Source organism: Episyrphus balteatus, chromosome 1 (genome assembly GCF_945859705.1).
Source record: "Episyrphus balteatus chromosome 1, idEpiBalt1.1, whole genome shotgun sequence".
Lineage (NCBI taxonomy): Eukaryota > Metazoa > Arthropoda > Insecta > Diptera > Syrphidae > Episyrphus > Episyrphus balteatus.
The window spans coordinates 163,993,888-164,006,436 of record NC_079134.1 but is presented as its reverse complement, the minus strand read 5'-3'; the positions used below and the strand labels follow the sequence as shown (position 1 = coordinate 164,006,436).

The following is a 12,549-nucleotide window of genomic DNA, read 5'->3' as shown; positions in this document are numbered from 1 at the left end:
AATTGAAATATTGATCTCCTATTTTATGGCTTTTGGTTCGAATGCAGGTACTTGTTTTGTTTGATTTGTTTCAATTTGTCTGAATCGAAAATAACGGATAATAATGAAATTATTTACTTATTGTTTTTTTTTTATTTAAGTAGAAATGATATTTAAATTTTGCTTTTTAAATAATTTTATGTTTGAAACATTGCAAAGAGTTGATTGATACCTATAATTTATCATGGCTGTTTTGCTAGATCCATACCGAAACAATTTATCCAATACGCGATGGTTTGTTTAATATTAACAAAAATGAACACATTTAATGGTTTAAGAACGTCTAAAAGTCTTTTATAAAAACGAAAAACCAAGTATAACACCATTAGTGCTCCCCATATTGAATTAATAGTATTTACAAAAACATAATTTTTTCTCTCACATTGTTAACTTGTTAGGCATCATGCGATTAAAAACTTTCATGATATAATTTCAAATCAAAGCTTATTTAACACCTAAACTTAGGCAGTAGTGTTAAGTTATTTGAGAAAGCTTTTAAAAGCCTTTTAAAGTTTATATAGCATAGGTTTAAGCTCGTCTTTTAAACTTTTTGTTAAGTAATTATTGAAGATGCAAACCAAGTTATGAATTAAATTGTTTACATTTTTGTATGTACATTGTTTTAAGGTACCTTTACTTCTGGCTCTAAAAAAATTGCATTTATTATTAGTTTTTAATACATAATACTAAATATGATCTATTGAACACCTTACTAAGGTATTAATTTTAGTGCATTGGCATTCTCAATATAATATAAAATCTCACGTAATAAAATATTTACATAGCTTGAGGCAAATGCGAAAATTTTTCATTTTGTAGAATTTTTGAGACTCCAATTTTGAAAATATACAACTAATAAACTGAAGAAAAAAACTAGTTTAACAATTAAACAGGCATGTTTTATTCCAGATAAATAGGAACTCAACCTCGGAATCTAGTGTCCGTAGGTCAGAACTTCCGGGTTTTTGGGATTTGGGTACTCGGAATGCTGGCTCTACTGAGTTCTTTTTTTGTCGGGAATTGGGTTCTTAAGAATCCGAGTTTAATGGGAATCTAGGTTTTCTGAAGTTTCAGAATTTCGGGTATTAAGAATTTTGATTGTTTTTTTTTGGATTTACTGCAATTTCGAATTTCTTTTATTTAGAGTTTTCTTAATTTTTTCTTGTGAGTTTTTGAAATTCTGGGTTTTCTGGATTTTTGCTTTTATATAATTTTTACTTTTCTTGATTTCAAAATTTTACTCATATCTCAAAGATAATAGTTTTAAAAGGATTTGCTTAAAAGCCATGGATTTGTTAGGTTTTGCAAAGAGAGGTAACTTAAATTTGCACTGTGTACCACGACCGACTAAAAAAAGGATCCTTTAAAAAAAAATTTTCTAGTTCATTAAAAAGTCATTATTTTCAAATTAGCAAGACGTATTCTTGGAGAGGCTTTAAAAAAAGTCCTTGTCATCAAATTGATTGCTTCAACCGTTTAGAAGATATTCGTTTCCAAACTGGAAACGATTTTCTATTTGTTTTTTTTTTTTTTTTGAAATGTAGGTAAATGATTTCAGAAGTTGGTCATTGGCTAAAATGGTTTACGTTAAAAACAAATTAAATATTTATTTCATTTTAATAAAACATTTTACATAACAAATCACAGCAAATACGTATAAGATGAAGATAATCAATGTAAATTCCAATTATTTGAAATTTATCTCAATCAGGAGCTAACGAGTTATTTTAATAACTTTGCAATTGTTTTATACTTAATCTTCTGGAATTTGATTTTATAACTATAATAAATGAGACTCTTGTTCATATAAATTCTGTCAAACATCCATCATAATAATAAAATTAATGATTTATGGTTTGATCTTGATCACTTAAATTATGCGATTAAAACAATTGAATATTTATGTGATACAATTCCCTCGAAGATAAATGATTTTCAGAAGCTAACTAAACCATCAGATAAATTTTAAACTAAACTGAATTTCTAAAAAGCACTCAATCATTGGCGCTCACCCCAGTCCACACACCACAAAATAAATTAATTAAATTATACCAAAAATGATCATGTCAAACATCAAAACCTTCAAATTCAACCATAAATATCAAAAAACAAAAAGTGTTGAATATTAATATATCCAATCCAATCTCAAACCATATCACTCTGATTCCTATCTCTTTTGCTTAAATATCACTAAAACTGCCTCATAATCTCACCTATTGTGTGATTATTAATGCTTGGAACATGTGTATGCAAATATCATTCATCAAATGAATAAATTATAATACTAAAGAGCTAAAAAAATTAAAAATAATAAAATAAAAGAACAAATCAATAACTTTAAAATTATTCAAAATAGTCAATGAACTTGATTCCAATTAATGATAACGATTCACATTTATATAAAATTTTAGTTTTTTTTTAATTTTATTGTTTTTATGTAAAATAGGTACATTTTTTTGTTGATTAGTCTTTTTGTGATGACTTGAACTTATAATTTAAAAAGAACTTGATTGAAATATTGGTTTTTTTTTGCTGAGGTACAACGAAAAGGATGTGTCTGATGGATTTATGAGGTATTTTGTTATCATTTCAAAAGAATTAACTTAAGGCTTCTTGTTGATGATAACTGAGCTTGGTTCCGGACTGTTGATGAATTGTTCAGCACCATTTCCGGAATCTAGAATTGAAATTTAAAAAAAAAATTTATTTAGTTTTTTTCTTAAAAAAAAAGGAGTGGATTTCCTTACAAGAAAGAACTGGACGGAAACCTTCTTCATCGGCTACGTAATTGACCAAAACCCTGAGACCTTCAGGGGAAGTATATCCGTAAGATCCTTCAGTATTTGAGGAAGTTTCGCCAGATTTCAGCGATTTTGGGATATTGCGTTCTTCACCACGAATTCCATTCTCAGTCTCGTAGACGTACTCGTAGGATCCATCAGGACGAATATCGTTCTGTTCAACAACAGTTTTAGCTAAACCTTCATTTGAGATAGCCCCAAGAGGTACAAAAGCTGCTGAAGGACGATTGTAGTAGTTGTTCAAATAGTTCTTGTTGTAAGAATTGGGATTGTAGTAGCCGGGTCTTTGTTGTTGTCCGAAACGACCTCCTTGCAAATATCCTGGTTGGTATCGGTTTTGTTGGTAGTAAGGTTGACGAAGTTGGTTGTATTGTTGTTGTTGGTAGTAGGAAGGACGAGCTTGACCTTCAATAAGAGTGGCCAAGCACCCGAATACAACAATAGCAACACACTTTAAGGAAAAAATCACTGATAAATCCATTAAATCCATTTTTAGGACCTCGAAAAAACTTACCAATTTGAACATCTTGACTGATTGAACTCGTATCTAGAACTGAAGATTTCGTCTAACCTTTCACAAGTTTTATACATTCAAATCGAGTCATCATATTTTTACAAACTAAAAATTTGAATTTATTTCTCTTTCATTCTTTAATCCATGCCAAAAAATTAGAAACCAAAATGGAAACTCTATTTTTAGCAGAAACACAAAAATTTTTGATCGAAATGTTGTGTCAACGAAATCAATGAGTTTGCTAGTTTTTTTTGCCAAAACAATAAAAAAAAGCTTAATCAAAACTAGTTTACTTTGAAAGAAAAAAAAAAACTAATCTCTTTAATAGGCCGTTAAAAAATTTGAAGAGCTTAAAAACAAATAATTGGAATTTTAGATTTTTCTCTTTGATTTCATTTTTAAGTTATTTTTTTTAGACAAATTTAAAATAAATAAACATTAACATTTTAATTGCTCGTTAAAACCATACAAGCGTTTTTTGTATTAAATTTAAAAGTTAAACCTTTTTTGGAAGAATAAAAGCAATCGCTCTTTAGATATGGAGAAGAATGAAAGTTTGTGACCTTAAATTTGAGCAGTTTGTATTGTTTTTTAATTTTTAATCAAAAGCATGTAATTCAGGAAACAATTAAATACCTATTGTCAACTTTGTGTAAGCTTTTGTTTTAATATCATACGAATAAAATTAACAGCCTTTTAATGGTCAATTATGTGGTTAATTTTTGAATAAAACATTTGCTTTTTCGACTTGATTTGCAAAATCATTATTAATTGCTGATAGATCACATAAATACATTTCAGTATTTTTTAAGCTTGTTTAATATTCAGTAAAGACAAACAAAATAATGTACGTGATCTGGTCTAAAACATATACCATATATCTACGACTTAAAAAATGTGTATGAATGAATTTTATCTACCAATTTTGACCCTATGGGAAGCTTATGAAAAATACTTCTTTATTAAAATAAGCCTAGTTATTATTTTTATTTTCTTGCTCTAACAGAATGGGAAAACTTAAATTAACCCTCTGTCGGCACACGGGTGCGAATTTAGCAGGACAAAAATAAATAAAAATTACGATTTTTCAAAAAAGTGGTCACTAAAAAGTCTCGTTATAAGGGTGAAAATATTTTTTTTCGGAATTGCGAATACAATATTCGAATTCCTCGGAATATTCTACATCAATTTCATACTTGATTCTCTATAAAATATTGTGACCGAAAAAAGTTCTAGCGACATGAAAAAGTATAAACCAAATTCGCACCCGTGTGCCTATCACGTCACAAAAAAAAGGTGTGCCTACGGAGGGTTAAAACTGTTTATAAAATTATAAATGATTATAAAAAATTCTAATCCTTATTAAATCCAGTGCCAATAACTTATTTTCTTTTTTTTCAATAATTATAACTATTGAAAAAAAAAATTATTATAGTCCAGTAATTTTAGGTTTAATCTGTGGTATACACCTTTACTACGGCGTCGTAATGAAGATGTGAAAAATCGACATTGATATCGTACCGGCTTAAAAAGTTATAAGTGTCAAAAGGTCACGAAAAGTTTTTCGCAAATATCTCGCGACTTATTGATCGGAGGTTATTAACATATCCCAGTAACATTTTTCTGTAAAATGAACCGTTTCGGGAGTTTGGATTATTTTGCTAAATTTTGGAGGTTTTTATCGAAGTAGCTTACATTTTTTTGGTCTTATTAATACCAAAATTCAGCCCAGTTTGAATTTTTCCGCAGATTGCGGTTAAAACTACTAAAATGACTGGACTATTAGTAGAATATAGGTGGTGGGAAAATTTAGGATAAATAGTATATGAAAGGGGAAAAATAAATTGCTCGCAAAAATTGGCTGAAAGTGGGTTATGGGTGGGCGAAAAAGTGGTGTGGTGTAAAAACTCGTGTTTTTTTACAATTTCTGTCAAAAGTAGTAATCTTATCGAAAAAGATTGATAGTAAAAAGGTCTACAAATTTTACCCAAAATATTTATCAAAAATATTAAGGAAAATGCAAAAATACTATATTTTGTTTTTCTTTTTATTTTTATCTTTTGCAAAAATAAATGGATTATATAAGCTGGTTAAAATATACTTTGTTATGTTTTTTACTTACATATTTTAAATGTTTTTTGAGCAAAAAATTATTTTTTTGATTTTTGACAAATTTAATTTTCCAATCAAAAAAGTTACCGACAAAAATGTATCCTAAATTTTCCCACCACCCTTATGCCTTATAATTTTTTCATGTAGCAATTGTATATGGTTTCTTTTTACAACCTCAAAAATATTGTAAAGAACTCCAAAAACTATTTTTTATTTTTTTTCAAATGAATTTCAAAAATACTTCTTCAACTACAACATCAATTTCTTGGAAAAAGGTGTTAAGACTTGGCCAAAATTAGCTTAATATGTGTTTTGGCGAGCGTTATTAAGCCTCTTAACCAAACAATGTTTGCATACAGGCATTGAACATTCAAGCTCATAAGATAAAAACCAATCAAGAATGGTATAAATAAACCGTACCTGATTTTATATCACCGAATGATTGGTCCCAACAATTTGAATTACACGCTGGTGATCCTTTTAAAGGGAATGGCTTGCCCTGCTAACCTCATCTATCTTCCCACCTAGGAGAGAGAAAATTATATAAAATGAAATATAAGTTAATTAACATTTTTTTTTTTTTCGTTTTTATACAGGATGTCCCAAAAGTAATGGTTCAAAAGAAATTTGGTGGTAGGCTAATTTAAGAGCTCCCAGAATTTAGCTTGTTTATCACAAATACTTACGGTTACTTCGATTAAATGCAGTTATTGTAAAATATCGAAAAATACCTGCTTTGTACATTTTTCATTAGAACATTGGTTATTCTTCATTTCGCTACAAATTAGTCAATTAGAAGTTTTAATAAAATTCTAGCAACACCATGGAAAAAATTTGTTTGGTTTGATGTGTGGCATGTGACTGTTATAATACTAAAAAGTAGTTGGTTCGCAAAATTTTATTGAATTCTATCATGTGACTATCCAAATAGTTACAAAATAACTATTTTTTTCTCTAAGTGAACTATTTTTCCCAAGACTGTGAATTTCAATACAAAATTGGCTGATAAAAAAAACTACCTCAATTGATTTCTTATCAAACACTGAAAACTATATGTTGATTTTCCTTCTAGTTTTTGATAAAATTTTTAAAATAAGAAAACCACTTTTTTATCAAACTTTTATTTTTTGCTGTTTTCGATAATTTTTGCATTAACAGTAGGTACCAAAAACAAAAAAGATACCAACTTGGCGTTGCAAGTATAATATGGGTGGTTCCGGTTCTCGACACTGTCAGTTTTAATATAATTAGTTTAAATTGAATTGGACAAAAATAGTATTTAATGTGTTTTTTAAACTTTGTTTCCCAATTTTCTAATTTTAAATCGATTATTTCAAAAACAATTGATTGAAATAACTTTACTTCATTAGAATTAAGTGTACAGTTCTAGCTTTTGAAAAAGGTATCATTCATAACTGTAGGTGTTGCCATTGTTTTTTAATATTTTTTTTATTATTTAAAATTATTTTTTAGAAAATTGCCATTCCCGCCTAAACGGAGCCAGATAGAACACCCCTCCCTTAGTAAAAAAATGATCGTATTTAACTCCTCTACAAAATACAGTTATCAAATCTCGGCACCCAAGATATAGTACCCTCCCCCATTTTTCCTTAACTTGTTTTGGTACGATCTTTTTTAAAAATTATTTTTCTTTTATCATTTTAAGAAGAATTGAGCAATATAAAAGCACGGTTTTTATAGTAAATTTGATGAGGAATACGATAAAAATAATTTTAACCGTTATAAACAACAGTAAAACATAGTTTTTAAGCTTTTTTCCCAGCATTTACCAGTAATTTCGACTTCTAACGCCTGGGAATTACTCAATACTTTTTACTCAAACAGCTTTTCGATTAAAAAATTATTACAGCTTTAAAAAAATTAAAAACTAAAAGAGCTTATTTTTTTTAATAAAGGGGTGTGCGCAACCAGTAAACATCATCGAAAAATTCTGAAAAAATTAGGGTAGCATTATTTTGGGTCGAGAAATCAAGTTATCGGTAGAGCAAATTAAAATAAAAAAAATTTTTTGGTCCACCCTAGTGTACAAACATTTTTGTTCAGTTTTGATATTTGGGAAATCCTACTGGGTATAACTTCGCCAAAAAACACGCCTAATATAAAAGAAAAATAATATTTAATAATAAACCCATTTTACCGCATTAAAATTTATTTTAATAGATCTGATATAAATAGCGGACATTCGCAAAAAACTGCTTTAGCTTTGCATTGTATTGATGAGGGTCATAGACCAAATTTCACTGACGTAGATATTTTAGACACAGAAAAACATTATAGTAACAGAATGTTAATTGAAATGTTACATATATTAGATGCCGATAATACGGTAAATAGAAGATCTGATTGTGAAGGACTTAGTAATATTTATAGTCAGTTTGTTCAAAGGATTAATTAAGGTTAAATATTATTTAATGGTAAATTTAAATTTTGATAAGAAATTTTGAATTTCTTATCAGATTGATTTAAAAAATTTTTTATATTTTGAAATTTCAATGATTAAAAACGTCTTTTTCAAGACTTTTAATTTTTGAATTTTGAAATAGGTATTTAAGAATAAACAAACCAAAAAACAAAAACAAAGATTTAGAAGATCTTAAGATTAATTTCTTTAGATTAAATAGAATGTAAGTATATTGGATTTTCGTTGTAATAAGCATCTTTTAATTGATTTTAAAAAAATTTTTAGCCCTGAAGAAGAATGTAAACACACTCGAAACGTCGGATTTATAAATTAGAAAAAGCTAAGTAAAAGACCTCAAGCCCACATAGGATTAAATATTTAATTCAACAAAGGTCACGAAGTAAGGAATAATTTAAAATTTATTTTAGTTATTTTCAAAATTCATTAACTAACAAAAAAATAAAAGAAAATTATGCTTTTATTAAGTTTTAGCTTAATTTTTATTCTTTACACCCACTTTCACTTTCAATTCATCATAACAACCTTGTATTTGAATCTGAAAGTAAAATAAACTTTATTATAATTTCTAGTTGGCAATACAATACAAAAATCATCTTTATAGTGACCACAGGCAAAAATCAATACTAATCATATGCTAAACTCTTTTTTATTGGACCACATGCCAGGCAAATATGGTGTTAACAGTGTTGTTTGTAATCCCGCCAAGAACCAGTGACATTCATCACAATTTTTAAATGCATCAACCAAATCGAAGTTGCTATAAAACTTCTGACGCAATCCACAATGATAGGTGTTCAGTGTTCACTGCTTGACATTACATTCGACTCGATTCAACTTCGAATCGAATCGAATCGACTCGACTATAACAGGTCTCAGATTAATTACAATTCAACTTCAGCTGTCGGCTATCCTAATTGCAGCATCACCAAAGTCAGAATTGGCCATCGCCATGTATCGAATGGTTATAATAGAAAAGATTATAACCACTAAAGAATCAATATATCCAAAGAATTGTGATGCTGAATGAAACATGTTATGGCAGAATGTTATTCTACAAGAATGAGATGACAACGAAAGGTAAAAAGTTTGATACCGCTCTGCCCTGCCCCGCCTTCCCCTCATTTATAGATTGAGCTTCAACAATAAGACTCCATCTGCCGCCACAAACTCTCATATATACGCCATCCAATTGAGCTCATGCCTTTATATCGATTCTGGTCTATTACAAAACTGGTTAAATCTCTTTGCAAGTGACATTTGATCTGTGGCCTTTAAGAGACGTAGAGTGGTGGCTAAATGTGGCATCAAAGGCACATGCTTCTGCAGATGCTGTTGGATGTGCTGCAAAGCCAAGACGCCACCACCAACGCCGCCGCGCCGATCTTTTATTTAATAGTTTCGGTCTTATTATTGAACACTTTTTTTTTTTATGTAGCCATATTGCCAGTATGGATAAGATCCGCCAAAAGGATGGAACCTATTTAAATGGCGACTTCTTAGAAAAAAAAAAAAAAACAAAAATTCATCGCCAATCCGCGGTGATGGTGTGTGACAACAATGGGAAGGTGTGCGATTGATTATTTATAGAGTATGCGACAGCCGCGTTTAAAGTGAATATTGTTCGATATGACCTTCAAGGAATTCTTCTTTTGTTTATCGCAAACAATTTTAAATGAATCTATGGGTTTGGGATGAGGAATGTAAGGCTATAATAGTTGTAGCTTTTAGAAGAGATTTTGTAATATTCTAATGGAATCCGAGAATTAAAATGGCAAAGCTTTTCATTTCAAAAATAAATTTTAAGGTATGACAATTTTTAATTGCAAACATTTGTTACGCTAGAGTTCAAGGACTAACATTTTTCTACTCAACTTTTCATGGCACATAAAATATTTCCAAGGAATAAATTTGGCATTTTGATGCAGAATTGGAGTTGGAGAATGTTCACCTAAAAAAAAACTTCATGTTGTTATTTTTCTATAAATAATTCATTAATTTTTTATGTTGAAAAGGGGTAGACTAGTTTTTTTTTTCAATCCGACATTCACTCAGTGACACTTTAGTGTTGTCTTCTGGAAGGTGCTTAACAGTAATAATTGGTATAGTTTCAGTTGTTCAGTGTGAATTATAATTTTACAGAAAAAAAAAAGAGAAAAATATCTCATTTTGACCTGAAGCGTTACTGCCTTCTGATGAATTGAAATTTGTTGTTTTGTCTTCTATAGTGTGAAGCAAACATTTAGCAAAAAAGCATCGTCGTCGTTGGTATTTTGGTTCAAGAGCACGAAAAAAAAAAACAAAAATATCGCCGAGAAGCCAGTGGTGTGACCTCAAAATTTTTTAACCAAACTAGTCTAATTCGTTTGTGCACTTTGTTTATGTTTTTTTTTCACCCAAAATTTTCATTTGTGTACCATTCAAAAATTTTTTAGACCAATTTTTTTTTATATATAATTACAATCGTTTGTCCACCTCGAGTTCTTTATTTATACGTCGTTTTTTCACACTTAGTTAAGGAGATATTAAGAAAACAAAAATTGCAAAAAAAAATTAGATGGTTTTACTATTCAGTCAGTCACTGTGGTGTATACGTAATTATTGTGTTTGTTACAATCTTAAAGCAAACATTTTTTTAAATAAAATAAAAAAATATTTGCGTTTATGTTGTAAAATTCATAAAAGTTAAGAAACGTATACACCACAGTGACTTTCTATGTTTCTTCTAATTTAATCACTGACTGAATAAAACCCATATGATTTTTTTGATCATTTAACTACTACAATTATACGGTTGTAGAGTCTAAATTGTAAAGAACTCAAGGTGGACAAACGATAGAAATATGAATTTTTGAAAAATAGTAATTTTTGGGGATTTTAGAATGATATATAAAAGTATAAAAGTTGCAATAAAAATTTTTTGAAGTTATACTTCTTATGGGACGTTGGGTATGAAAATTTTTTTTTGAAAAGAATGTCAAAGGGATTATGACGCGATCGTCATCTCCGAGACAATTGGGCAGCAGGGCTGTCGTTTCACCTTTGGAGTTGGTAGTACTTTAGTATTTAAAAATGCAGTACGCCGCAGTACGGTAAAAAAACACACACAACACGTGGCAAGTTGCATATGGTATGTGGCAAGTAGCACGAGGCATGTGGCATTCAGTATGCAAAATGTGGCAAGTAGTATGTGGCAAGTTGCATGTGGCAAGTTGCCACAAAAAAAAACAAAAATGTAAATACTCCATAAATAAAAGGAAAAGAAAACTAAACCTGTATTGATATAAAAGCCATCAATCGTAGATACAATTTAATTTATTTTTTCTCAAAAATTTAGCCCCGGAAATTGGTATGAAGATTCTTAATTTCCAATTATACCTAAAGATTTTTTCATGCATAACTATATTCAGGGAAGTCAGATTTCCTTGGGTTAAGGTACAGAGATACATAGCATCAAAAAATTTCCTAGGGTCACCATAAGCTGAGATTGTTAAAAAAATACGCTGTTTGAATATTTATTAATAATATAAAACAAAAATAATAAAAATTAAAAAAATAAAATGAAACTCATTTAATATACTGAGTGAGAAGTATAACTTCAGTCGCGTGTACATGGGTACACACACTTTTTTTTATATTTAGTAAACGGAGGTTGGAAACAATGATTTTTGTGATTTATCAAGAACTCGAGGTTGGCCAACGATTGGTTTTATTAGGTTTATCTCAAAATTTGAGCATTTTAGACGGTTTTTAATTTCTCATAATTCCTATAAAAAAAAACGAATAACCTTTAAATTTTTTTTGAAGGGTGGACAAATGAAAATTTTGGTTGGAAAATTATGGACTATGGAAAATTATACTAGTGTCGTAAAAAAAAATGTTGAGATCTCAACTCTCAGTATTGGCTCCACGGAGCTTCTCATATAGAAAGTATTTGGAGATGAAGGCGTCACTAATCATTTAAACTTTGTTCATTGATAGAGCAGTTTATATGAAAATAATAAACTTAAGTCAATTGTCTTTTCTTTATTTATTTTCTGAAATCTTAAATTATATCGCAAATGTTATGTTATACGATGATAGGTGCTTAATGGTGGTTTTTAATGGATTCTGATCCTTCGGTTTATTTTGAAACTGTTGGCTACCAGTGTTATTAAAATGTATTATTTTTTTACAAGCGATTTCAAATCGATTTACAGGTGAACCTGGTAAATCAACGGGCGGATCCGACAAAGGGTTCGTATTTATCAGACCCTTTACCGCTGGTGAGGAAGGGTTATTACAGATGGCGTGACTTTTCGAGTTGAAAGTCCACGCCAGAATGATTTTTGGTCGATTTTTCTTTTTAACTGCAACTAAAACCCTTTAACAATTAAATAAAACAAACATGAGTGAAGTGGAAGCAATTGGCACTCGGATTCAATAAGGTGTATGATGTGAATTATATGTCCCATCTCCCACTCTAAAGAGAAAGAAATATATTCAGGATCCTGTTAAGGCTTCCAAAATAATTTCATAGCATTGACATATTCTTATTGACTTTATTTTATCTCATGGGTTTTCATTTCTTCAGTGCTTCAATCTAAAAGAAGTTATCAAATTAAAATGTTTCAAAATTTAGTGGTGCAAAAACATTTATCTGT

The 12,549-nt window shown here is 29.4% G+C and overlaps 1 protein-coding gene across 1 annotated transcript; it reads right to left on the bottom strand.

The window, feature by feature from the left end:
- Positions 1-2,526: 2,526 nt before the first annotated feature.
- On the bottom strand, positions 2,527-3,526 carry LOC129905881 (larval cuticle protein LCP-22). The gene is made up of 3 exons (XM_055981506.1): positions 3,355-3,526; positions 2,787-3,291; positions 2,527-2,716 (listed from the first exon to the last, which is right to left on the bottom strand). Exons 1-3 carry the CDS (start codon positions 3,364-3,366, stop codon positions 2,643-2,645), a joined length of 591 nt encoding a protein of 196 aa, XP_055837481.1. The 5' UTR covers positions 3,367-3,526; the 3' UTR covers positions 2,527-2,642.
- Between the last annotated feature and the right edge of the window lie 9,023 nt (positions 3,527-12,549).